The following is a 27,868-nucleotide window of genomic DNA, read 5'->3' on the forward strand; positions in this document are numbered from 1 at the left end:
CAGATGTTTACAAGTAATTTGCCTGATTATTTAGTCCAGAATCTTTTGGGAAACTGAAATGATGCAGACTAGCCTATACTTCCCCTACTTCCTTTCCTCCCTCCCTTTGTTGGACTTTTAAGAGAGACTGAAATTAGAACAATCATCTCTCACTGTAAAACAGAAACTAGTCAACAGTCTCCTATAACAAAATACCCAGAATCAGAAATAGAGTTGGAAGACAGCAGAGAATAGCATCTGGGCAGACAGGAAGCCTGAAGTACCTGGAGGCTTGTAACTAGGAATTACAAGTTATTTGTATTACCTGAAATCTTCTGCTTCTTCTTGGGAGAGTCTTTAAGATCTTCACCTTCCCCTTGCTCAGATTTCCTCTTGCCTTTCAATAGTACTTCTCCTGCTAATGAGTAAGAACATAAATGCTTCAGTCTCATTATTCAGTCTGGATAATAGCTCTGAGTCTGCTACTGCCTAAGCTTATCTTCGCATTCAGTAAAAAAAGAAAAAAGTAGTTTTTGCAAGGCACCTGGACACCGGTGAGCTAGACACCAGTGAGCTAGACACAGCCTTTTGACTCAGTGACATTTAGGCACTCCACAGCCTGCAATCCTCCGACACAGAAGATATGGAAGAAACAGTGCCACAGCATGGTCTGGGAAAATAATACTCCTCAGGAAGAGAGCCAGAAAGTGCTAGGTTATGTCATAAAAAGCTCATCTGCACACACACAAAAAGGAGCATAGAGAAACAACGGTAGGTGGGGAAACCCAAATAATATTCTGTCTCCCCTCACTATTTCCAGGCCTATCAAAGGCCATGAACACAGAGAAGTACAGAAGCACAATGGCAGGGAGGGGAACACAAATTATGGACTCAAAGAAACAGATGCCTTTCTCCCAGGTCTGTCCCAGGAGACCCACCAGGATGAGCCAATGGGAGCTGCTCTCTGGAGCACCCTTTGTAAGGGGGAAAGGGGGGAGCGGTGAGAAGGGAGAGTGTGGTGTAAATGCCTAGGGTTATGTGACACATGGGATGCTAGAGAAGAACAATTCAGGATTACACAAGACTGGGATGTTTAGGAGTGGTATCAAAGGAAGGGAAAGGGAAAGGGAGAGAATTAGCTGATTCAGGGAGGATGAAGTGTGGGAAAATAGAGGTGTAAGAGGATAAAAAGGGCCACTTGCTTGTAAACAGGTGATCGGTCAGTATACAAGTCTGGTCATGCCTGACACCAAATCAGAAGGACCAGGGGAGAGTAGTGTCTGTGAGTTTGAGCCTGTCTGTAAGGAGGTCTACACGAGCAACTGGCATGGCTCTGTGGGCCTCAGGGGCTAGTAGTTCACATACCAGCAATTGAGGAGACCGGGATCCAAAGGCCAGATACTCAGTAGACTGAGTATTTAAGTCCAGCTACAGGAGAGATCCACATCGCACATATGTGTGCAAACACAAATGTAGACAAACATATATATGTACTTCTTTTATATACACTTTTAAAATATGCTTCTTTTCTCTCACTAAAACATCTTAATCCTGATCAGCCAGAAAGGGAAACAGGACGGAAGCTGTTGGTGTTTGTGTGAGTGCTGAGCGTGCCTCTTTGCGTTGATCTGCGTGGCTGGCTATGTATACATGTGTTTATATCAACAGGAATACACACTTAGTCTTGCTACTGATTGGATCTGGGGGTGTGGAGCTGCAGTAACCTTGCTTCTATCAGGCTACCAGATTCGGCTCTCCCCACAACAGGATGGAATAACCCAAGTCCTAAAAGTGGGTCACAACAACCCCATGCAACGCTACAGGTTCGGGGAAGAGTGGCTGGAAAGCTGCCCTGCAGAAAAGGACCTGAGGGTGTTGGTCGACAGCCGGCTGAAGATGAGCCAGCAGTGTGCCCAGGTGGCCAAGAAGGCCAACGGCATCCTGGCCTGTATCAGAAAGAGTGTGGCCAGCAGGAGTAGGGAGGGGATCGTGCCCCTGTACTCGGCGCTGGTGAGGCCGCACCTTGAATACTGTGTTCAGTTTTGGGCCCCTCACTACAAGAAAGATATTGAGGTGCTGGAGCGTGTCCAGAGAAGGGCGACAAAGCTGGTGAGGGGTCTGGAGCACAAGTCTGATGAGGAGCAGCTGAGGGAGCTGGGGTTGTTTAACCTGGAGAAGAGGAGGCTGAGGGGAGACCTCATTGCTCTCTACAATTACCTGAAAGGAGACTGCAGAGAGGTGGGTGTTGGCCTCTTCTCCCAAGTGATGAATGACAGGACAAGAGGAAATGGCCTCAAGCTGCACCAGGGGAGGTTTAGATTGGATATTAGGAAAAACTTATTCACTGAAAGGGTTGTCAGACACTGGAACAGTCTGCCCAGGGAGGTTGTTGTGTCACCATCCCTGGAGGTATTTAAAAGACCTGTGGATGAGGCTCTTAGGGACATGGTTTAGTGGTGGACTTAGCAGGGCTAGGTTTATGGTTGGACTTGACGATCTTAAAGGTCTTTTCCAACCTAAATAATTCTATGATTCTATGAATACAGATTCTAACTTACAGATAAGAAGAAAGTGCATTAAAGAAGAGCGAAGTTATGGCTCTCCACACGAGAATTTTGGAAAACAGCTCCTAGACCAGGACATCTGAATGTTCCTACAATAACACAAGACCCAAACCACGCCAAATCGGAATATCGTTAAGTGACAGAAGAGAGAAAATAAAAGAAATAAAAACATCCTTAAAAAAAAAAAAATCTACCAACCACAAAAGCCGTGTCTAATCCAAAATACTGCTGAATGATCCCCTTTTCTACATCTTTAGTGTTGTTCTATTTTTAAAGCTCTCAAAGCATATTTCTGGTATGATTGGCTGAACCCTTATATATATCTGTTCCTCAGATAAAACTGGTTTCAGTCACAGAATCATTAATTTTAATAGACAAGTCACTCAAAAGGAACTGTGTAACATCAGAGAATTTTACGTATGTTTCTGCAGTGGAGGAAGTTTATTTCTCCTAATACATTAGCAGCATTACCAAGCTTGTAATTTGCGGCTGAACTGCAGCATGTCTTTCAGAAGTCTAATCTAATCTCTCATAAAGAACCAGAGAGAAAAACAGTTTTCCATCAAGCCAAGAGTGATGAGTACCTTTTTTTTCTGAAGATTTGTTAATGCTGTTTTTTATTCCTCTCATTTCCAACCAGTAAGCAGGCCTGCGAATGGTCCGCTTGCTTCTGGACTCTGCACTTCCGTTCACTCGACCCTTCGGTGAGGCAGAAGAAATGTTGCTGACTGTTTCATCATAGTTACTGTTCAGTCCTAGGACAGTAGCTTCCACCTCCTCAAATTGCTTAGACCTGGAAAACATGAACTTGAAATCCTATGTATATATATGCATACATACACACACAACCACAATAACTCAACATACAACATCCCTTTTGTCTTCCCAAGTACTCTAAAAATTCATCTCACAGTTCATTGAATCTCCTGAGTTTTGTGAACTGAAAAGTGCCAGCAAGATAAAACATCCTAAGTGTTATTTTTCAGTACATCTTTTAGAGAATGACATTAGAAAGCTACTTGAGAGGAACACAAAAAAATATTCATCCTACCTCAAACCTTCAACTTAAGAAGCAGGCACAAGTTAATCTCAATTTAAAAATATACACTTATCCTTAAGCAATCAATGTGGAATATAAGAATTCTTCTGCAGCCCATCATTACAGGAGACCTTTTCCATCTCACAAAGGGCAAGATCTCCTTCAGTATGTATTACCAGAGTCAGAGCTGACACTACACAATTAAAAGACTTAACATTAGTAAGAATTTTAACCGGCAAGGCTTTCAGCAATGAAGACAGACTTATAGTATATCCTAAAAATCACACTACATTAAGACTGATTTAGACTAACCGGAAGCACTGATTTTTCTTCCTAGAGATCAGAGGGAACTTTGCTTCGCTATTCTCAAGTATTTCTCGCAGCCCTGAAATGTCTGGACATTTACACTACTGTACATGACAGCAAAATGATTAGGTGTCAAAGAAACATAGAATATCTATTCTCTGGGCAAATACCATTAATGCAAGAAGAAAGAACAGAAAACAGAAACACTTTTCAACATATCCCATTGCTACCACAATTCATAAACTGAAGTAAGTAGATCGCTTGAATGATGACTGCGATGGCCATCCCAGCAATACTCTCCCACACCCTGAGCTGTGGAGCTCACATGTATTAACATGAGTCCAGAAATTAGTAAGTGGGGGAGACTGATGGTACCAGGTCAGATCAGTATATGCTATGTGTAAGGAGGTAGTGCAGAAGGAAGGCGAGAGGAATTCTCAAATTAAAGCCTTTTAGTTGCAATTGCACTCAAAATACATAGATTTTGGAACACCATTTGGTCTTGAACATAAAATATTTATCTTCCCAGTGTTAAAATCCTTTTAAAAACAATACATGAAAGCTAATACCCCTTGACCTGTCAGAAGTGCACTTTTCCTACAAACCAATAAGCAAAGTCAGTTGAAACTCACATCACACAAACCAAATCATTGCAGCTCTTAAAATTCAGAATATTATGTAAAGACCAGATATGGTTTCCCAATAGGAATATCTCAGCTTTTTTCTTGCCCTTAGTCAAACTAGACAAGAAACATTCACATACTTTTTGTTTCCCAGAGATCTCTTGACTTTCTGTTGTCTGTGACGTCCAGGCCTGGTGTCCTAACAAAGAAGAACAATGCACATTAGCAGCATAATTTTTCTTCTTTTTGCATGTTTCACTTTTCAGTTAAACACAATCACCTGCACTTGGAGGATGTGCATACCGTCCTTTGAAAAGGAAACCACTGTTTTCTGCAACAATGAAGTGTTTAACCTTTTCAACTCCAGCTGAATTAGAACTGGAATCAAAATACAGACGAGCCCCTCTACACTCCCCAAATGAAATCCAATCATTCCCCTTGCACTGGAGCACAAAGGAGTGTTCTTTGTCTCCAATTCACTCAGCAGTACCTGCTTTCTGCCTAGACTTTATCACATGATGACAAATATTTTAGATCCTAACTTACTAGTTTTTACATAATACTTATTTTTTCTTAATGAAATAATTCTTGCATGTACCATGCCAAGAATGCTGTCTCTAATCTCTTTTACGCCCTCTTTTCATTTTTTATCTCAATTATTTTTTCACATTCCATCAGCTGCCCAGATGTTCACTTTATCCACATCATAGAACCCTTCTTCTTATTTAACAAAGATTTTTTTGTCACTTATTGCTTGTTGCTCCTTATGCTCGTATTAAGACACATAATTTAACAGATACCATTGATATTCCCAAGTCAGTATAAACAACTCATTTGCTGTACGTTGCTCCTGGTGTGCGGACAATCATTTATCACCTTCTTCCAAATACTAATAATGACTCAGTGTCATTCTTCACTGGGAAATCCAGGACAAAAATCTTGGTACACAGACTAGAAAACAAAAATCATTGCCCAGTAGAAGCATATGAAATACCACAACTGTAACCTAGGATCAGAGATAGTATTTTGCCATGTACAGGAAGTGGCGAAAAGAAAAGAAAAGAAAAGAAAAGAAAAGAAAAGAAAAGAAAAGAAAAGAAAAGAAAAGAAAAGAAAAGAAAAGATATGGATAAATGACCTATTTCTTTACAGAAAATGTAATGCACGTATTCAGCTGAAGTGCTTTAGTTATTAGAAATAAATGCTACACATTATCTGGGGAAATCAGCAAACAGGGATATGACAGAATTTGCAGACATGAAAATGTGATGACTTGTCAGGAGGAGATGCTGAGAAACTTCAGGTGCTGTATCAAAACTAGGGAATAGGCAGCTTCAAGGCAAATGAAATTCACCACTAAAAAAAATGCACTGAAAAAAAATTAACTTCAATCTGTCTTTCATGCTCTTGCCTTCTAATTTATGCATAGGAACAAGCACTATTTCACTCTTCCCAGGACCATAGTCAGTGAGAGACACCCCAACCACCAGGTAAGAAATTCAGTAGCGGGCAGTGACATCAACTAGATAAATTCTTAAACTGTGGCTATGGAGTGTCAGATTCTCCTTGGACCTCCAACCCCAGCATCTCCTCTCATGGAAAGGTTAGGAAAGCAGCAGGAGAGAAATTCACAACTGCTTGACCAATGACTTCACAATCATATCTTGTCTTCTCTGGATGAAAAGTCAATTGAACGTCTGTGCCTGTGTTACTTTGACATGGTTTACACTCATCTAGTAGTGCAAACAGCAGTGTTTGGGAAACCCCTACATCACAAACGTGGAGAAACCTCATTGAGCAGCAGCTAGAAAAATTAGGCCTGTGAAGTTATAATGATAAAAATGAACAAACAGGCAGGCATAGTCTGCTGCAATTGGCTGGCCTAATCCACCACTAGAAGAACCTAGATGATTGACAAACATGGCACATGTTTTAGGATTTTTTTTTTTTAGAACTAAAAAATATTGCAGAAAAAAGAGAAGATCAGTATGAAGAATTTAGGTTACAGTTAAGGATCTGAAAAAAAAAAAGGAGTACAGCTATCTGTCTAGCCTTCCTTTCTGAGAATCTGATAGCAGCAATTACGACGGAATCATCTAGAAAATCCGGTGTTTAAGTTTTGAATGTTTTTTATTTACACGGTGTACTTCCCGCTTAGAAAACAAAGACCTAACATATGCAGGAACGCCCAAGGCCTGGACATATGGAAAACAGAAAAGCCAACTTCCTTGCACAGGTTAGAAAAAGAGAAACAGCAGCCTAGAGCCTGAAAAGATGAAGAAACTTCATTTGCGAATGGGCCATTTCTTCCTCCCAATGGACCGTGGGATGTTTCTGCGACCTGGAACACGGCCTGCTGCTGGAGAAAGGCTACTCCACAACCACGCCTCTGGAAAGATGGTGTTTAAGCACTGCATAGAAACCCTCCCTGAGGTCAGGAGAATGGTATAGCAACTGCTAGTCAGCCAGTCCCACAGCCACAGAGGGGTGTCAGTGGAAGCACGAGGTGTCCTGCACTGCTGTGACTGTTCCTACCCCCGAGGGAACACCCGCGGGACCCGGGGCCGCTGTGATGGCGCAGCACCCTTGGGGGAACTCCCTGTTTCAGGCCCACGTTTCCGTTTCTACCTGCCTATTTCATGGACCACCGTCTCCTGCAATGAAGACCTTTTGGACAAAACGCACGACTGCCGCCGGGAGCCAGCAGCACCCTGCTCCGGAGCGCTCCCCGGGCTCGGTGTCGGTGGGCCAGGCCTTCAATCGGAAAGCAGGAGTTCCCGCCGCCGCTGTCGGCTGTCCGGGCAGCCCGAGCGGGTCCCGCTCGCCGCCCGCCTGCTCGGGACAGGGCCCAGCCGAGGGGCGGCGGCAAACAGAGCGGGGGCCGCTCCTCGCCGAGGCCTCACCGCGCAGATCGGCACGGGGCCGGCCGGGCCCCCTCTCCTTCCAGTCCCAAGCCCAGCGAGACACTCGGGGCGAAGCAGAAGTCCCACCGCGGCTGTTCCGACGGCGCCGGCCCGCTCCCGCCGTCGCGGCGGCGGAGCTCATCTCGCGGCGGCTTCCGGCCCCGTGCGCGCCCCCCCCCGCCCCCCGGCCACAGCCAGGCCGCGCGGCCCCGGGGCAGCAGCCGGCAGCGCAGGTGGCGAGGACCCCAGGCACTCACCGAGCCCCCGCCGCCGCCCCGCATGGTGCCGCCGCCGCCGCCACGTCAGCACGCGCTCCGCCCGCCCGCGCACCGCCGCGAGGTCCCGCCCGCCCGCTTCCGGCCGCCTCCGCACGGCTGCAGCCGGCCCCGAGCCCGGCGGGGGGGTGCTGCCAGCTGCCCCCGCGCCCCGACTGGGCTGTCCAGCGCGGGGAGGCCGCGCGAGCCCGCAGTGCGTACCCGGCCAGCGGCGGCAGGGTGACAGCGGGGTCCCGCGCGCGTCATGACGGCCCCCCCCCGCCGCGCCGTCCGCCCCGCGCCCCGGAAGGACAAGTGGGTGCTGGGAAGATGGCGGCGGCCGGCGGGCAGGCGGCGACTACGACCCCGACTACGGCTACGACGCCGGTGTGCGTGCTGGTGTTGGGCATGGCCGGCTCTGGGAAAACCACCTTCGTGCAGGTGAGGGGCGGTGGGGTGCTCTGGGGAGCTGCCGGTTTCCCCAGCGCTGCCCACCCGTCCAGTGGGGCCTGACGCCTCCTCGTGTCCCCGTAGCGGCTCGCGGCCCACCTGCATGGGCAACGCTGCCCTCCGTACGTGATCAACCTGGACCCCGCCGTGCATGACCTGCCCTTCCCCGTCAACATCGGTGAGTCCTGCCGCCCTGGCTCAGCCCCAGGCCGTGGCGGGTGATGGGCCGTGTGAGGGAAGGGGTGGTCCCGGACCAGAGGTGTGGCCTGTTTGTGCAGTCCGCCAGAATAAAGCCAGTATGTTTGGTCATAAATAAATAACACCATTTTTGGTATACTGCTTTTCGTGTTTCACGGAAGCGGGGGGGGAAGGGGGTACGTGAGGTATTTGGCTAGGTTGCTTATATTCATTATATTAAGAGATTCCAAGTACTAACACAAGAAGGACTTTAAGATTTTTTTTTTTTTTTTAATTTAACTCCTTTTTCCTACTAGTCTTTAACATATGAATTTTTAGGACTAAAGGCTTTCTTCCGTTGCGTTTGTACATTTTTTTTTTTTTTTACATCATCTGGTGTGATTTGATGTGTATGGGTTCTTGTGGGTTTTTTCCTTTGTCAGCGATGAACATATTAGCAGATTCGATCTGATTCCATGCATCCAGAACAGTGGTAGCCATATGTGCTACCAAATAACTTCTTTAGAGCACTTTAAAGGGCATGAATTTTAGAGAAAATACCTTAACAATAAAACAGACCTTATGGTTTAGCCGTTCCAAAAGGCTTACCAATCATTAGGTTTGTGAGGGTCCTGTCTCTTAAACATTCTGAAGTTTGTCAGCCTGCCTCTGCAGAGGATAAGAAAGGCAGTGTGGATACCAAAGTTGTTTTATTCATGTCAGATGAATAATTAGAGTATCTGTTCTAGTGGTGGATCTCTAATAATGCAATTAGATGTGTATACTTTGTTGACTGATGTTGATCAGCTGAGAATGAAAGTCAACTAAAGCGGTTACTGCTAAATACCTAAATCGGTGGTGTTTCACGTGAATTACATTGGGTTTCATACGTATGTTGAGAGCATAGCTAATCTGTTAGATTTTACTTATTCTGCTTGGGAGATTTTTCCTATTGGTGCTAGATCTATTCCTGAGACAAAAGGAGACTTGCTAGAAAAAGAAGGGCTTTCACCTATCAGCAAATCGATGAAGACGGATATTTTAAAAGTGATGTCCTAAAACTATTTATATGTCTTCCTCCTCTAGATATCAGGGACACTGTGAAGTACAAAGAAGTCATGAAACAGTATCCTTTTTTTGTCTAAATAATGATACTTGAAATCTCAGATTTTGTGAAAATAGTCTGTCACTTCTGCATGCTATGATGAAGGGGGCAGGAGGTGTTGGGGATTGCAGTAATGCAGAATGTTGCGGATAGAGCAGAAGTTTTTGACTATGTATTTCTTGCATGTGAGGTTAGAAAAGTATGTTCTCTAAGATTTGATACTCCTTAAGTAATTTTCTCCTGTGCTAAAAGTGATTCTGCCTAATAATATGTTTTTACAAATAATAAGCACTCTGCCCACATCTTCCCCGCACCCCCCCACCCCCCCACCCCGTTGTTCTTTCAAAGCGCTTTTATCTTTCTTTGTGGAAGCCAGCAGCCTTTTCCCCATGTTTTAACAGATCTAGTTTTATTTGTTATAAACAAATATGCAAATTCCTATTTGCTGGTAGTAGGTGGAGAAAACTATTTCCACATTGTTTGACCATAATCAAAGCACTGTTGTCTTTCTGAATCTCAAAGACATTGGACTGTTGGCTCTTCCTTCACAGTACTTTGATGACTGTAGTTCAGTAACATTACGCTGAAATGACTGCACTTCCAGAGGGGTATGGAGGTCCTTTGACTCCTAAGTAATAGCTTGTGCAGATGGAGATAATATACAGTGTTTGGATTTGACTTGCTAGTGTGGCTCTTAAATTTAATATTTTAGATGAGAATAAAGATGGTGGGGGATAGGATTCTTGATTTTGGCTGTTGTTTTGATTTGGAGTTACCAGCAAAACATCCAAGTATAAGTTTCAGTTTGGTATGTAGGTGCATTATTTGCTTTACTGTGTCTGTTAGCCATTACTGGAGTTTAAGCATCTCATTAAATAGTGATTAAGGAGGGTGTCTGGCCTTGTGTTTGGATACTGAGAGTAGTAGCCCTAGAAGACAGTATGTACTGATGAACCAGTGCTAGTTCTTATGCAGTTAAAAAAAAAAATTTCTTTGTTTCTTTGGACATAATTAGTATATAGATCTGTCTGCATGAAAAAGGATTTTGAAATCTTCATCTTTAAGCTGACAATTCAAGTATCTTTACAACATTCATTCCCATTATCATTTAAAGTCTGCTAAAAATTTACTGGTGGAAGAAATCTTTTAATTATCTTTTGAAGTATAAATTCTTAAAATTAAGTGCATTCAGGACATTGTTAAATTCTGGGTTACTGGCTCTGTTGTAAATCTTTTTGGAAAGACAAAGATGGCTTTGATGTATACACATACGTATATTTTCTCTTTGTCCAGAATGGTAGTGTTTGAATAATGGCACGGGGAAGCCACGGCATAGCCTCTTTTCCTTTTCCAATCACACATGTTTGGGCAAGAGAGAGACCGCTTTGTATTTGTTATGCTACTGCATGACTTAAAAGACTTAATTGTGTATTAGGGGTGTTATCTTTTGCTGCAAGGTATCCAATGTGCATTGTACATGGCCAACTGTTACCAGAATTGATAAAGAAGCCCCCTGAGGTCTGCATAATCATCTGCTTTCCTAAATGAAGCGTCTAGATATGGGCTGGGCCCAAATGGTGGAATAGTGACCTCTCTCAATCTCTTTGCTACAAGATTTGATCAGGTATGAGGTTGTTCCTATGTGATACTGTGCTACAAATACTGTGCTGGGAGACTGTGGGGTTTTTTGTGTATTCGGAGTCTCAGAGAGCACTGTGTTTGGTTAGCTTTCATTTGAGAGATTTCAGTTTTTCAGCTTTTTTAAAAGTAACAGTCAGAAGCCATGTGTACAGAACATTCTTTAGTCTTTGTATATAACTGTTCTGTTGCACTACGTTCACTATAAAATCTTTCATATGAACGCTCTGATTTTGAAGTAGGGAAGCTCACTTCTGGAAATGGGTTAAGTTTTCCTAGGGTTATTTGATAATTCACTGCTCTCTTAAATCGTAATGCTAAATCAGTGCTGGGGTGGGAACTTATGCAAGATACTGAGACAATGCACAATCTCTTAGTAAAAAGGTAGGGAACAACTACATTTGTCATGCCATTTCTTTAGCTGGGTACTAGAACGCAGACAAAATCAAGGTTGTCTTTGACCTGTGCAGTGTCTGAGCATTTTCCACCCTTCCTTAGTAGGGCATTTTCACACACTGAAAAGTTTAGAGACTTTAATCTTTTGATACGTACATGCCACTGTGCAAGTTAATGTAGTTTCTGTTATGAAATGATTATGAAAGTTTCCTGTTGTGAGCCTAAATACAAAGTATAGTCCTTCTTTTTCAATCAGGTGATGAAGTTTATTGAAAAAAGACAAAATGCATCCAAGTGAGTACATTCTACCAAGTTCTACTTTTCTGGGATCAGTGTGGGAAAACCATGTGAAGTCCTAAAAAGGTTCTCTGCATGTTTTCTAGTTGTTTTTCAGCTTTGGTGTAAATTTTCTGTGGAAAAGGGCATAGAATTAGAACAGATAAACTAGACTTTCTTTGGATACATCGAAAAAATGTCTGCTGATTCCAGTTCTGCTTTTCTTGTCTTCTGTTAGATTGACATTTTTTCTCATGTACTGTTCAAATAGGCAACAATTAATTCTTCAGAAGAGTTTTCAGTACTAAGTGTCTGTCAAATTGATGCGTTCAACTTTAATAGAATCTGAAGAGAGCATGAGCTTTTTAGTTACAAAATTCACACAGGAAATATTCAGGCATGCCCATAAATCTTGTCACTGTTTGGGAGAAGCTTTTCTGATTTGTAGCAGAATAATGATGTTATTAGCCATTACGTGCTTGTGGTAGTTCAGCCAGAACAGGACCTTGTGCTTAACTAATTTTCCCTTATTGTTTGTTGGGGGGGCTTCTTACCAGGTATGTTGTTATTGACACACCAGGGCAAATTGAGGTATTCACCTGGTCAGCATCAGGAACCATCATAACTGAGGCCTTGGTAAGTGTTTTCTACATGACATGACAGTGAGGCTGTATGAAAGAAGTGGCTGTTCAACAGCATGTACTTCTAATTGAAGTATCTTTTACTTTGTGTTTTCAGGCTTCCTCTTTTCCTTCAGTTGTTGTTTATGTGATGGACACCTCTCGCAGTACTAACCCTATCACCTTTATGTCCAACATGCTGTATGCCTGCAGGTAAGAAAAGCTGAAAATGCAGTCCATCTACTTTGATTGCTGTGTGTCTTTGATACTTATTTTGGAGGGGAATCGTAGAATGGTTTGGGTTGGAAGGGACCTTTAAGACCATCTAGTCCACCCCCCCTTCCTTGGGCAGGGACATTTTTCACTAGATCAGGTTGCTCAAAGCCCCGTCCAACTTGACCTTAAACACTTCCAGTGATGGGGCACCCACAGCTCCTCTGGGCAACCTGCTCCAGCACCTCACCACCCTCATCATAAAAAAATTTCTTCCTTATGTCCAATCTAAACCTACCCTCTTTCAGAATCACAGAATCACTACGGTTGGAAAAGACCTGTCAGATCATCAAGTCCAACCATCAACCCAACACCACCATGCCCACTAAACCATGTCCCACAGTGCCATGTCCACACGTTCCTTGAACACCTCCAGTGAGGATGACTCCACCACCTCCCTGGGCAGCCTGTTCCAGTGTTTCACCACTCTCTCAGTAAAGAAATTTTTCCTAATATCCAGCCAAAACCTCCCCTGACGCAACTTGAGGCCATTTCCTCTTGTCCTGTCGCTAGTCACTTGGGAGAAGAGACCAACACCCAACTCCCCACAACCCCCTTTCAGGTAATTGTAGAGAGTGATAAGGTCTCCCCTCAGCCTCCTCTTCTCCAGACGGAACAACCCCAGCTCCCTCAGCTGCTCCTCATAAGGCTTGTGCTCCAGACCCCTCACCAGCTTCGTCACCCTTCTCTGGACACGCTCCAGCACCTCAATGTCCTTCTTGCAGTGAGGGGCAGCCTTGCCAGCGCCGAGTACAGGGGCACGATCGCCTCCCTACTCCTGCTGGCGACAGTTTCTGATACAGGCCAGGATGCCGTTGGCCTTCTTGGCCACCTGGGCACACTGCTGGCTCATCTTCAGCCGGCTGTCGACCAACACCCTCAGGTCCTTTTCTGCAGGGCAGCTTTCCAGCCACTTGTCCCCAAGCTCTGTAGCATTGCATGGGGTTGTTGTGACCGATGTGCAGGACCCGGCACTCAGCCTTGTTGAACCTCATAAAGTTGGCCTGGGCCCATCGATCCAGCCTGTCCAGATCCCTCTGCAGAGCCTTCCTACGCTCAAGCAGATCAACACTTCTGCCCAACTTGGTGTTATCTGCAAACTTGCTGAGGGAGCACTCAATCCCCTCATCCACATCATTGATAAATATATTAAACAAGACCGGTCCCAAAACTGAGCCCTGGGGGGACTCCGCTTGTGACTGGCTGCCAACTGCATTTGACTCCATTCACCACAACTCTCTGGGCTCGGCCGTCCTTGGGCTTTCAGTTTAAGACCATTGTCCTGCCGCTACAGGCCTTGGTAAAAAGTCTCTCTCCATCTTTCTTATAAGCTCCTTCTTATACTTAAAGGTCACAATAAAGTGTCTCTGAAGACTTCTCTTCTCCAGGCTGAACAACCCCAACTCTCTCAGCCTTTCTTCATAGGAGGGGCGTTTCAGTCCTCTGTTTGTTTTCATGGCCCTCCTCTGGACCTGCTCTAACAGGTCCGTGTCTTTCTTGTACCGTGGGCCCCAGAGCTGGACACAGTGCTGCAGGCGGGGTCTCACGAGAATGTTGTAGAGGCAGAGAATCACTTCCCTCGACCTGCTGGCCATGCTTCTTTTGGTGCAGCACAGGAAACAGTTGGTTTTCTGGGCTGCAAGCGCATATTGATGCCTCATAACCACTTAATCTGCTGTTTTGGTTATTCTCTCTCTTAGTGGTTTTCCCATTGGATAAGCAAAAATTTAGATGCTAGCGGACATCTGGAGGTCATTGGGTCAAAACTCCTGCTGAAGGCATTAAATAATCCATGAGACCTTAGTATGACAAAGACTAGTTACATCAGATCTAATACATTGCCTGTTGCTTATAAAATCATTTATCTAAGATGTATCAAGATAGCCTAGTTTAAGCTCCTTCTTGTAAACACATAATGTTTTATTCTATTTTTTTAATAATACTTTCAGTGACTCTTCAAGATTTGTTTGGAGCTCAGCATAGCATGGAGTTCTTGATTTATTGTGTTCCTCCTCGTACACAGATTTATCTGTTTTCTTTTATGTTAAACCAGGCACTAAATACCTATGTAAAGATCAACATATCTAGAGCTGTCATAATTCATGGTAAATGTTGGTAAAAAGTTTTCAAAAAACCTCTCAATCCTTGTACCAAGGTCAAAAGCTATATCATTGTGATAGGAGTATGCAAAACATGTCTTATTACATGCTGCATTTTCTGACATTAGCGTTGAGCAAAAGATGCTAGAATATATACTGTGAAATGAATATGTAAGCTCATGTTTCAAGGTATTTTTGCTTTATAGATGTTTTGAGTTATTTGAATCATTGCTCAGTTCACGGATAATATCTCAGAACCTACAGTTTGAGTCAAAATAATTAGAAAATGCAAAGAGAGTTAAAAACTGGGATCTGAGAGTCATAGAAAACAGTAATCAAAATCAACTGGGGGTGTAGAAGGAGATTTTATATCTTACAGACATGCACTTACATCTTGGGGGGGCATATTTTGTTCAACTATGGTAAGCAAGATCTGGGTGAAAATTACATTCTAATTGATGCAGAGGAAAATAATTATCTTTTGAAGTCAGATGTATTCAGTTTTGCACAAATCTTGTCCATCTTATGCTTAACTTTTTTTCTATTCTAGTGAGATTTAAATTAATTTTTAACTTTTTTTTTGTGTGGTTTTTTTTTTTTGTTGTTCCCGCCCCCCTCCAGTATCCTGTACAAGACAAAGCTACCTTTCATTGTTGTCATGAACAAAGTAAGTTAAAGCTATGGTTTCTGTGTCCTAGTGGAATATTGTTCTGTTTAGCTTGCTTTGCTGTAGTGTCTTTGTCTCACTACAATAATAGATTTTCTAGAAAAGAGAGGCTGGGAGGAAGCTGCAGGCTGAAAACCGAATCTAAAAGGGGTTTTTAGTCTCGTATACAAATGCACAAGAAGAATCAGGGATGGACAGTTACACCCAAACATTCAAGTTAGAGATGATACTAACAAGTTGAAAAAAGTTTTGCACCTTAACCCTAGGCTGTAAGGAAACTTAACTTTGTAACATAAGGGTAAGTTCATTACTGAGTCTGCTCTTACAGTCACCTGCCTCCTCAGAACAATTGTCTCAATCATTAATTATTTCTGCTCAGCAGCAGGCTGATGACTCACAGTAGTAATTGTGTAATACCTGCCTGTTTTGAGGAAGGAGTCCCATGTATTGTAGCAGGCAAAACTTAACAAAAGGTGTTTGGTCCTGATCAGGGACACTAAAAATATGCCAGTATTTGCCAGAAAGCAGATACTAGCCTAAGGATATAAATCCACTGTTGTGTAAGTTACTTGTAGCCTTAAAGGAATGCTTTTGAACTTAACAGCTAGCTGGCTCTTTAGACATAACAATTTCACGTATTAAAAGAATCCCATTAGATTTTTGGTGTGAGTACTCTGTCTTTTCCCCACAGACATCCTTTGTATTCAAGGAATTTCTCCCCAACATAGCAAGCTTTGTGTGTGCGTGCACGTATATCCCATACACTTCCTCTAGAAAACCCATGCTTTGAATGTGAAATTCTACCTCACACCAGCCAAGTAGGATTAGTGTCTGATGTACTCCAACTACACACATCTTCCCAGTGACCCAAACCATGTATGTCTTTGATATACGCTTGCTTGCTTAGCAAGTTTTTGTACACTGTTTTCTTTCTAACTAGACGGTAATTTTAGAATAAGCTGTTAAGCTTTTTCTGTAGAAAAAGGCATGAGGTATGAAAATCATTCTCTCTTAAGAACATACATTTTTTGAAAGACTGAAAGAAATGGGACTTCATCAGAATATGTAAGGAAAGGTAGGCCCAAGGCTTAGGATTCATAACTTTAAAATTCATTTTGATCTGATGTTTAGCCAACGACATTTGAAGAATTTTTGACAAGCATTTTAAAATTGACTCTTGATAAGAATGGAAGAATCCCAAGGAACTGATATATGTGCAGTGACAAACATAAAGATGTAAGGAATGTTAAGATTTGCAGAGGAAAAAAAAAAACGTAATTTGTAGAGTTGATTTAATTTTATTTATAGAATTTAATCAAGCTAACTCAGGCTCTGACTCTTGATGGATTCAGTTCTGTCTCGAATTATTTGACTAATGCTAGGCAATACTTTATCTATTTTCCTCCTTCTCATTGGTGCTGGGAAATGAAATATATTGGAGTTTTAGACACCTCTATATTGTGATAATAGTGGATATACATGTGGTAAGATATGTTTATAAAACTCTCTAGTAGACTGCATACTAATCCATGTAAAATTATGGAACCCTGTCACCTGTTTGTGTCCATCATCTTGCACTGAGTTTAGTTTATAACTTCTTCAGGTCAGAGCACAGCTTACTTTTTTAAAGATCCTGTAGGCTGTTACCCAGTGTGGAAATGGCTCCCTCTCCCCCCTGACCCCCAAGCCAATCAAGAAAGGATGGGATCTTCAATGAGGATTGTTCTTGTCTGGCCTCAATAATATGATCCAATGTTTACAACTTAAACTTTCTTGTGCAGTATGCAATTTTTGGATGCCCCTTTCCAATAAACCATAGAAGACTTTAGACTTGCAATTGTTTCCTTAAGCATGCCTTCTTAAAACTGGGATAGTGGGGGTTTATCTTCTCTTCCTGTATTCAAGTAGTTGGTTTGATAAAACAGAGCTTGGAAAACTTCAGACTAGGGCTGAATATTTTGAAAAGATCAGCATTTTGAAAGTAAGTTTAAAATGGAAATTTCTTGTTTGTCCACTTAACAGCCTAAGGCTTAGAATTTATCTTTATTAGTTCTGAAAATTTTCTCTTCCCCTTCCAGACTGACATAATTGACCACAGTTTTGCAGTAGAATGGATGCAGGACTTTGAGACTTTTCAGGATGCCCTGAATCAAGAGACATCCTATGTCAGTAACCTGACTCGTTCTATGAGTTTAGTGTTGGATGAATTTTACAGTTCACTGAAGGTAAGAATCTTCCTTTTTTTTTACTACCTCTCATAAAAGCCTGGAGAAGAGAAAGCTCAAGGAGGATATTATTGATGTGTATAAATACCTGTAAGGAAGACAGAGGCAGGCTCTTTTCAGTGGTGCCCAGTGAAAGGACAAGAGGCAATAGACACAAAGTGAAATAGAGGAAACTATGTTTATACAGAAGAGGAGAAAAGAATTAGTCTAATTCTACTGATTGAGTACTGGAACAGCTGGTCCAGAGAAATTGTGGAGTCTCCGTCCTCGGAGATACTCAAAACATGCTCAGACAAGATCTTGAACAACCTTTTCTAGTTAATCTTGCTTTTTGAGCAGGAGAGCTTGGACTAGATGATCTCCAGAGGTATCTTCCAACCTCAACCATTCTGCCCTTCTGTAAAAGGGCTTTGCACTGCCTTTTTGAACTGGAATTTGTTGATGAGCCTTGCATTGGGGGTGAGGATTTGCTGGTTTGAACATCAAGTAACTTTAGTTGCTTGTCACACTGAGTGGCAGCCTGAATTATTTAATACTGAATTGTGATTAACCATCAGAAGACAGCTAAGATAGTCTGTTAAGAGGTAGGGTTCTATCTTGCAGAGTCTCCCATCTGAGATAATTTTCCTTGTTCTGAAAGTTTCAAGTACAGTTGGGCAATTTACTATGTAGGAAAAAGGGAAAGAATCTCAAAAACAAACAGAAACTGTCCTGTATATTTGCTGATGGAAGAAAAAGTGGGTTTTTTTCCGCTTACCAGGTTTTCAGAGGACAAATCCATTCAGTTTCTCTGAAAACACTATACATTGGAGGATGTTAATGATTCCATAGTCTGTGCTAAAAGGGTTCAGCTAATTGTGGTTTTCATCACCTCTAACTTAAGAAAAAGCAATCAGATGGCTTTATGGATATGACAAGAAAGGCAATGAAAATAAGTAAGTGATTCCATTCATATAGATAATGATAATGATAATATACAATAACAATATACAGTATACAGTATTTCAAAATGGACTGTAGTGGTGCCATATACAGGACTAAAGCACTTCCTACTCCTCATTTGCTAATCAACTGTTTGTATGCATGTCATATCTATTAGAATAGTAGACTGGAGAGTAGGACATATGCAGAGCATTAGAGAGTAGAAGGCAGCTTGTACTTAAGTGCAATGAAAGTATAAATATAAATATATATCGGCACAGTACCTAGACTAATGCTTAAAATCCTGTGGAACGCTTGATTGTCTGCATATTTACTGTGCTATTGACAAAATGCAAGGCTGTGTTGGAAAAAGTCTTACATTTGGAAGTGAGTAGTTAAGACTCTCTTGCTTATGAAAAAGGGAGAATTTTCATTAGAAAATGTAAGATTCTTAAGGGTCACCAAGTACTGGCTAGTAATAGTCTTAATTAAAGGTATTTTTAGATAATTGATTTAATAAAAGCAGAACAAATGACCAGAAGTCTAATGACGGACAAGTTCAAATTAGAAAGCAGATGTGCGTTTTGAATATATTGCCATAGTAACTGATTAAATTCTCCATCTCTTGCTCTTCTGGGGGTTGGATTGGGTACCTTTTAAAATGTGCTTCAGCTAAATACAAAGTATTAGACAGAACTTCAGAGGCAAAAGGTCAGTTATTGTGGTCTATTTTGCTCTTTAATTCTAGTACACTGATATTGCAGCGGTCATACTAACCACTTATACTACTAGGTTCAGAATGAGTACTTGGATTATTAACAATAACCAAGTAAACGGAAGAAAGACTTGGTCTTTCTTTTGAATTGCCCTATCTTGTTCATTATGTTTAGGCATTGCATTGTCTTAACTATGGTTTTTGTGGGGTATTGAGATTAGAGGTACAAGGATGGGTGCAGAGCCAGGTTTTCTTTTTTTTCCCCAACTGTTGCCCCGCCCTATGGTAAAATTTGAAAAACAGACAGAAAAACCCAGGTTCCTGAGTTAAATGAGAGAAAGAAGGAAAGAAAAAACAGAAGAACCCAACCGAACAAAAAACAGAGGTAGCAAACATTAACAGCAGGTGGAGAAAGCGTTTGAAAGTTGGAATGACAGAAGCAGAACTATTACTGCATACTCTGATGCCTTTGTGATGATTAAATGGGTATCATTAGATTCCCCTACTTATATATTTTTTAAAGATACTGCTTAGTCTTTCCAGCTCTGATCATCCATCAGTTACCTAAAAACTTATTTCAGTTACTCTTCATTTCTGGTATATGGTTTTCTTTTGTAGGTGGTTGGTGTTTCTGCTGTGCTCGGCACAGGACTGGATGATTTTTTTGTTCAGCTTTCTAAAGCTGTAGATGAATATGAGAGGTAAGGTGATAACCTTTGGTCCCTGACCCAGTGACTACTTGCTGAAGTTACTGGTTCATGAGCCCACTCCTTTGATTTGAAGGACTGTTCACTTTTCACAGCCAAGGTAGTCTAGGGTTTCTAATAAACTTATGTGCAAGAGTCAGCATGAAAAGCAGCAGTCAAAATGAACTATACAAATGTAAATTTATTGTGCTAACTGTTCAGTGAAAAAGTAAAAGCTATCTGTGCCAGCAAATCTGCGAAGATACTTTTTTCCTCTGATTCCGTACAATGATTAAGATTTAAATTGTCCTCAGGAAGCTAACAGATCAGTTTGGCACACTGAATAGATGAGCAAGTTGAAATTCAGTAATTCTTTGAGAATTTGCGCCTTACTGGATTCCTCCCCATAAAATACTGCCTGGCTGCTCTACAACATTAGAAAGCAAATCCAGTAGCTTGGATTACTTGGAAATACCTAAACCAGAACACAGATTATTGTTAGAGGAAAATATATCATGCTGGATTGGATAGCTGGAGAGAGGCTGTTACAGCTTCATGCTCCTAGGTCTGATTCGTCTGGCCTGGTCATGCCTCCAGGTCTGCATACTGCCTAGTCTCGGCTTACATGCAAATAGACCCTTTTATTCCCTTATCCCTCTATTTCCCACACTTGTTTGTCCCCAAACCTCCTAAATCCTCCCTTTTCGCACCTTTGGTTCCTGCCCTAAACATCCCATAATAAATCCTGTGCTATCCCCAAATGCTCTTTCCCTGCATCCTGTAATGTGTCGCACACCCCTAGGCAGCCACCCTTCTGTGCTCGCAAGGTGATCCAGAGAGCTTCTGATAAGGCATGGTGATGGGTTTCATGCCTGGACCATGGGGCTGATGGTTCTCCTGGGACAGCCCTGGGACAAGCCTGGATAGGGTATCCCTTCCTCCGAGTCCTTAATTTGGATTCCCTTCCTGACCCTGTGTTCCTCTGGTCTTGTTGAGATGGGTCTTTGATGGTTTGATGGCTCTCCTGTGATGGGCCTGGGAGTACCTGGGCAGGGTATTATTTGTGCTTTCCCTCCCCTCCCTACAAATGTCTTTCTGCGCTCTTTGGAGGTGCTGAGGAGTTTTACCACATAACCTAAAAATTATTCTGGCATACACTGCCTACATAATGAAACCCTAGTTAAGGGTTTCATATAAGCTGCCAATGTGCACTTGCAGCCTAGAAAGTCAATCATATCCTGGACTGCATGAAAAGAAGTGTGGCCAGCAAGTTGAGGAAGGTGATTCTCCCTTTCTGCTCTGCTCTCATGGTACCCTGCCTGGAGCACTGTGTCCAGTGTTGGGGTCCGCGATACAAGGCAGACACGGACCTGTTAGAGCAGGTCCAGAGGAGGGCCATGAAAACAGAGGACTGGAACACCTCTCCTATGAAGAAAGGCTGAGAGAGTTGGGGTTGTTCAGCCTGGAGAAGGGAAGGCTCCGGGGAAACCTTATTGCGGCCTTTCAGTATATAAAGGGGGGCTATAAGAGAGACAAACTTTTTGATAGGGCTTGTAGTGACAGGACAAGGGGCGATAGTCTTAAACTGAAAGAGGGTAGATTTAGATTGGACATAAAGGAAGAAATTTTTTACCATGAGGGTGGTGAGATGCTAGAGCAGGTTGCCCAGAGGAGCTGTGGGTGCCCCATCACTGGAAGTGTTCAAGGTCAAGTTGGATGGGGCTTTGAGCAACCTGATCTAGTGAAAGATGTCCCTTCCTTTGGCAAGGGAGGTTAGACCAGATGTTCTTTAAAGGTCCCTTCTAACCCAAACCATTCCATGATTCTAAGAAGAGGGTATCCACATCCAATTTATCCTTGCTTAATTAAAGAAATATTTCAAAGGTCCCATAGTGGTACAGTAATTTGGAAGTCTGTGAACAGTCTTTCTGTATAGTATCCCATTGAGCTGTCTTAGGAGGCACAAGTACTGGCAGAGAAAGTCACGTCTGTGATTAGAGGAGGGTTACAGATCTGCTGATAAGATTTAGCAGTGAAATAACGACCTCAGTCACGCCGGTTTAACTTCTTATCCAACAAGATGGCGTGAGAAAGGTTTGCTATTTTAATGAAGTATGTTCACTTATTTTGCATTCATTGGTTTCAGAATCTAAATCTGGGTAAAAAGTACTGTTAGTCTTTCTGAAGTGTCTCTCAAACGTGAAAGGCTAGAGAAAACTTTTCTGGGGTAGAAACAAGCCTCCAAGGTGATCCTTACTTAATACAAATCATGTTTTACTTCAGACTTTCTTTATTTATCTTTTTAGAGAATATCGTCCAGAATATGAGCGCCTGAGAAGAACACTGGTAAGTATTTTTAACTATTGTATACCTGGGCAGTGTATCTTGGGGTCACTTTTATGCACACAATTGCCTTTATGTTGGGAGGATCTAACATTTCATTCACTAATCATACTCAGTGTGGAAAAACTCCTGTCCTGAAGCTCACCATCTGTCGTCTTTTCCTAGATTTGGTGGAGTATATCTTCACAAAAATAAAGATGTTTTGTAAAACAGATGTAGCTCAGTGTTTTAGTGCATAATTTATTTGGGCAAATTGTGAGAAAATGGTTGGGAAAGATTTTTATATCTTCCATTCAGAAGGATAGAGACTTTTTTAAAAACAATTTTCCAAAGTGATTTGTTGAGAATATCACTGTATCTTTCCACACCAGTGAAGTGTACTGTTTTGACTTAGACAATTAATAACGAAGACTGAATTACAGTACCAAAATCAGTAGCTCTGCTCACCTTGAGTTCTGGCTTTCCAAAAGACAGTTCTCTGCAGGAACAGCTTCACTGAGTTCGGCTTCCCCATGCTGCTGAAAATGTTCTTGAAGTCCATCATGCTCAAGGTTGCTTTCCATGTTTATCCAAAAGTTCTGTGTAACCTTAGTTGTAATGTAAGACCTGCTCATTGACTTCTGCTTTCTGGCTGGGGGACAGACTGCTAGTATTGGGTGAGATTACTTTTCTACGGATGTTTTAAATGTACTCAGAATCCACATGTAACTTTATACCTACAGGAGAAAGCTCAAAATAAACAAAAGAGAGAGCAGCTGGAACACTTGTGGAAGGACATGGGCAGTGTGTGTGTGCAGGGCAACACACTTGCAGGTACCTTACTAGGAAGATTTAAGTTTACTGCAGAAGTTGTCTGGAGAGTCAGCCTTGAGAAGTCATATAGTGCCTTTCTTCACAGCAAAAGTGTGAAAGCAGCTTCATGTTAGTAATAAGAGTGGGGCTTTAGTTCCTGTGGGATTGTCGTGGTTTAAGCCCAGCTGGCAACTAAGCACCACACAGCCGCTCACTCACTCCCCCCAGGTGGGGTGGGGGAGACAACCAGAACAGTAAAAGTGAGAAAACTCGTGGGCTGAGATAAAAACAGTTTAATAAGTAGAGCAAAAAACACCACGTGGAGAAGCAAAGCGAAAGAAGGAATTCATTCACCACTTCCCGTCGGCAGGCAGGTGTTCAGCTATCTGCAGGGAAGCAGGGCTCTATCACGCATAGCGGTTGCTCGGGAAGACAGACGCCATTACTCCGAATGTCCCCACCTTCCTTCTTCCTCCCCCGGCTTTATATACTGAGCATGATGTCATATGGTATGGAATATCCCTTTGATCAGTTGGGGTCAGCTGTCCCAGCTGTGTCCCCTCCCAACTTCCTGTGCACCCCCAGCCCACTCACCGGTGGGGTGGGGTGAGGAGCAGAAAAGGCCTTGGTGCTGTGTGAGCCCTGCTCAGCAGTAACTAAAACATTCCTGCTTTATCAACATTGTTTCCAGCCCAAATCCAAAACACAGCCCCATACAATCCAAAACACAGCCCCATACTAGCTGCTATGAAGAAAGTTAACCCCATCCCAGCCAAAACCAGCACAGGGATGGGTCAGACTTAGCTCTTCTATGTGTTTGTCAGAGACATGAGAATAAGAAACCCTGCTGTGTAGATAAAGCAGTGGATGTACTAGAAGTAATGAAGTACTTCAGAAAAGGTGAAACACTCAAACTAGAATATGAGAAAGGTTGAACTGTTGCCTTATATGAGGTTGAGTATGGTGCTGATGCAGTCTGTCCTGTATCTTTGGAATCCAGAAGCAGCTTTCTGTCCCTTTAGAGTAGGTTTTAATTGCTGTGTTTATGTGCAAACAGAAATTGTCAGGGCACAAGTTAACTTACTTGTTAGCATGCTGTTTTGTGCATAGCCATTTCTGTTCCCTTCAAGGGTCTGATGATGCTTCTGCAATGGGTCCCACTGAGCTGATCCTAACACGAGGAACTCTTGATGAAGAAGAGGAAGAGAGGGAGAGTGATACTGATGACATTGACCATGAAGGTAAGGGAATGAGGGATCTGATCTGGTCTAAAAGCTGCCTGCCTAGTCAGGAAATACCCTCTGTATTTCATTAATTGGATTGACTGTAATGAGAGCCTAGAAAACAAGCAAACATTCAGTCACCTAATATGTCTGCATATGTAGCAGAAGCCCAGCTGCAATGCTTAGTCCAGTGAAAATCACTCTCTAACCTTTGTGAAAGTTCAGTTGTAAGTTTTCTATTCAAGTAATGGTTTTCAGTAGGTGTATAATATGCATAAACCAGACAACTTGTTATGCTTGGAGCATGCAGTCACCTCTGAACCAGTTTCTGTCCCTGGCTCTCTTCCCTCTTCCTATGACTCCTGGTCTTGGAGCAATCTTTTAAGTTCTTACATCGTGTGATTTTTCTCTTATATAGCTCACAGACTTAATCTTCATTCTTTCCCTGTTCCATTGATTTTTAGGATCACTTATTTCTTTTGCCTTGTAATGAAGTTGAAGATCAAATAGACTTCATGTGTTGCTCTGACTAGCCTGACTCTAGCTTTCTTCAGTAACACAAGTAGAACAAGTGCTGAAGTAGTGCTGAACTGTGGATTTTTTTCCCCCAGTTACCGAGGAGAGTCATGAAGAACCAGCCTTCAGAAACTTTATGCAAGAGACGCGGATGAAATACCAGAGAAGAAGCAACCCAAATGAATGAGACCTTCAGAAGTAGAGGGTTTGGAATCCCTTGTAATGGAGTTAAAAGTAAAGGAACAGCATAAAGAAACTTGCATGGAACCATGCATGAAGTCTTCTATCTGTGAACAGCTTCCTCTTGATATATTTGTATCTTTCTTCTTGTTGGTCATAGGAGTTGAAGGTCTTATATCCAACTGACTGCATGTTTGGCCATCTGCCAGCGTGACTTCCTGAAGCTCAAGGAACCAGATGGCGATTTCTTTTGCTCCAGATTCTTTAGATGTGCCTGTTGAGAGCTTAGATTTTATGCTCTGGCAGCATTAGCATCTAGAGTACTTACTGGTCTCCAAAAGTGCGTTCTGTTCACCTTGTGCAGACAGCTGTCTGCTGCAGCCAGGACACAAGTGAAATCTCTGCTGCATGAAATTTCATCAATCTAGTGTTTGATGTTTTGGTTTTAATTAAATATATTTTATGTACTAACAAATGTGTGATGGTTAATAGCAGATTTAATTTCACCACTCTAATGTGAGACTTCTTTTTTTATGCTTACAGCTCACCCATATGGATGCGCAGCAAATGCATCTTAATTACATTACATAGACACAATACAGATGCCTCCTAGGAAAATCCTGAGTAAAGAAAGTTCCCAGGAGGGAAAGTAATAAAAAGAATCTGGCTTGATTGGCTGAGAACCAAAGTATGCATGGCTGTGTACTGGCTGCATATGTCTGTAGGTAATGTAAAACAAAGGTTTCTGTGGATGACTCCTTACACAGAATGTAGGCAAGGACCTGGAGATTGGCTAATACTTACTTTCCTGGTAGGCACCACGGGCAAAGATGTTCACTTGCTGTTTACCATTCTGAACTCTGCAATCTTTGTTTTCTTTCCCTCCACGCAATGCTGTGTGATTTCTCAGTGCTGAGAGATTTCTCAGTGGGAATATGTCAGCAGGATCTGCTAGCACAAGTTCTATAGGTTTGTGGAAAAACAGTTCCTTTGAATTTTAAAAGTATAGCTGGCAGGGAAGGGAAATTGACAACCAGCTGTTACCTGCCAGCTCTGATATGCTTACTGCTTTATTAATGTAGAGCTTTCCAGGGGGACGAAAATTTCAAATTTGGATAAACTAGACTGATCCTAGTAAGAAGTATTATCAGAAGCAAAGCTGAAACAAAGATTTCATAGCATACTGGTAAGGTTGAAATAATACATTTGTTGTTAATCATAGAATCATAGAATAGTTTGCGTTGGAAGGGACCTTTAAAGGTCAGCTAGTCCAACCTGCCCTGCAGTGAGCCGGGACGTCTTCAGCTAGATCAGGTTGCTCAGAGCCCCATCCAACCTGACCTTGAATGTTTTCAGGGGTGGGGCATCTACCACCTCTCTGGACAACCTGTTCCAGTGTTTCACCACCCTCATTTTAAAAAAAGGTCTTCCTTATATCTAGTCTAAATCTACCCTCTTTTAGTTTAAAACCATTACCGCCTTGTCCTATCACTACAGGCCCTACTAAAAAGTCTCTCCCTATCTTTCTTGTAAGCCCCCTTTAAATAGTGAAAGGCTGCAATAAGGTCTCCCCGGAGCCTTCTCTTCTCCAGGCTAAACAACCCCAACTCTCTCAGCCCTTCCTCATAGGAGAGGTGCTCCAGCCCTTTGATCATTTTCGTGGCCCTCCTCTGGACCCGCTCCAAAAGGTCCATGTCTTTCCTGTACTGAGGACTCCAGAGCTGGACGCAGTACTCCAGGTGACATCTCATGAGAGTGGAGTAGAGGGGCAGAATCCCCTCCCTTGACCTGCTGGCCATGCTTCTTTTGATGCAGGTCTGGATAAGGTTGGCTTTCTGGGCTGCAAGTGCATGTGGCCAGCTCATGTCCAGTTTTTCATCCACCAGTACCCCCCAGTCCTTCCCTGCACGGCTGCTCTTCATCCCCCAGCCTGTATTGGTACTGGGGATTGCCCTGACCAAGGTGCAGGACCTTACCCTTGGCTTTTTGAACCTCATAAAGTTCACATGGGCCCACTTCTCGAGCTTGTCCAGGTCCCTCTGTTGAGTCAGTATGTTGCCACACACAATGTGGATCCCTCCAGTAGCTAGGCTCAGACACTCAGTCTACCTCATAGCTGGCCCCTGTCTCAGTTTCCTCCGTTACTAGCACGTGGACATAATGAGCCCCCGAGGCCTGCAGCCCCTGTCTACTTGCTGGTACAGATCTTACTTGCATGCATGCTCATGCTTGCACATGTGCACACAAAACCCTCTGGCATTTGGCCTGGATGCTCCTGGTTCCTCTGGTAACCAACTCCCCATCGCCTTGCCTTTAGAGACACACAGACACACATGCATACCACCCCCACCCCCATTTTCTAATTGTCCCTTGATCAGGGACAAGGTATGACCAGACAACCCTCTGCCAGCAACCCGTTTACATGTAAATGGAGCCCTTTACCCCCTTAGCCTTCCATTTTCCAAGGCTTGTTCCTCCCCAAGCCACTCTTGCACCATGCTTTCCCCATCTTTAGTTCCTCCAGTAAACGGACCATAATAAGTTCTGTGCAATCCCTAAATGCTCTTTCCCTGCATCCCATATTGGGTCCCACAGCCCTTCCGCAGTAACCCCTCTGCAGTCTGTAAGGTGATCTGGAGAACCTCTCCTGCTGGCTTAGTGTGGTGGGTGTCACCCTGGACTGTGGGGCTGATGGTTCTCGCCGGAGAGCCCTGGGAGGAGCCAATGCAGGGACTCCATTCACTGGTGTTCCCTCACCTGCCAGTGCCTCTGCTCAAGTTTATGGGGATGAGCTTTTAATCACATAACCTACCAGGGAACCACAGTTAAAGCTTTGGAAAAGCGCTCTAAAACTAGAATAATCCAAAGAGATTTTGGTAGTTTGATTCATTTGCAGGA

The 27,868-nt window shown here is 42.9% G+C and overlaps 2 protein-coding genes across 2 annotated transcripts in view; one reads left to right on the forward strand and one right to left on the reverse strand.

Annotated features, from left to right (window-relative positions):
• Positions 1-7,696, reverse strand: part of ZNF512 (zinc finger protein 512) — a 28,981-nt gene extending 21,285 nt beyond the window's left edge. Inside the window, exons 1-4 of the mRNA XM_059832236.1 lie at positions 7,672-7,696; positions 4,652-4,710; positions 3,128-3,336; positions 305-394 (exon numbers count right to left, since the gene is read on the reverse strand). Coding sequence (XP_059688219.1) covers positions 305-394; positions 3,128-3,336; positions 4,652-4,710; positions 7,672-7,695 — 382 coding nt within the window. The 5' untranslated portion in view covers position 7,696. The remainder of the gene's footprint in view (positions 1-304; positions 395-3,127; positions 3,337-4,651; positions 4,711-7,671) is intronic.
• Positions 7,697-7,963: 267 nt separating this feature from the next.
• GPN1 (GPN-loop GTPase 1) lies at positions 7,964-25,470 on the forward strand. The gene is made up of 14 exons (XM_059835383.1): positions 7,964-8,109; positions 8,203-8,296; positions 9,382-9,421; positions 10,958-11,024; positions 11,691-11,728; positions 12,268-12,346; positions 12,449-12,543; positions 15,324-15,369; positions 17,448-17,594; positions 19,849-19,931; positions 22,223-22,262; positions 22,982-23,072; positions 24,182-24,292; positions 24,886-25,470. The coding sequence occupies exons 1-14, from the start codon at positions 7,999-8,001 to the stop codon at positions 24,975-24,977; spliced, it is 1,134 nt and encodes a 377-aa protein (XP_059691366.1). The 5' UTR covers positions 7,964-7,998; the 3' UTR covers positions 24,978-25,470.
• Positions 25,471-27,868: the final 2,398 nt, after the last annotated feature.

Source organism: Gavia stellata, chromosome 2 (assembly GCF_030936135.1).
Source record: "Gavia stellata isolate bGavSte3 chromosome 2, bGavSte3.hap2, whole genome shotgun sequence".
NCBI classification, from domain to species: domain Eukaryota; kingdom Metazoa; phylum Chordata; class Aves; order Gaviiformes; family Gaviidae; genus Gavia; species Gavia stellata.

Bases quoted from the DNA above. Each gene is read 5' to 3' on its own strand.
- GPN1 (XM_059835383.1), top strand. From the start codon at position 7,999: ATGGCGGCGGCCGGCGGGCAGGCGGCGACTACGACCCCGACTACGGCT. The intron at 17,595-19,848 runs GTAAGAATCTTC...TTTCTTTTGTAG, and splicing joins AATTTTACAGTTCACTGAAG to GTGGTTGGTGTTTCTGCTGT. The intron at 19,932-22,222 runs GTAAGGTGATAA...TTATCTTTTTAG, and splicing joins GCTGTAGATGAATATGAGAG to AGAATATCGTCCAGAATATG.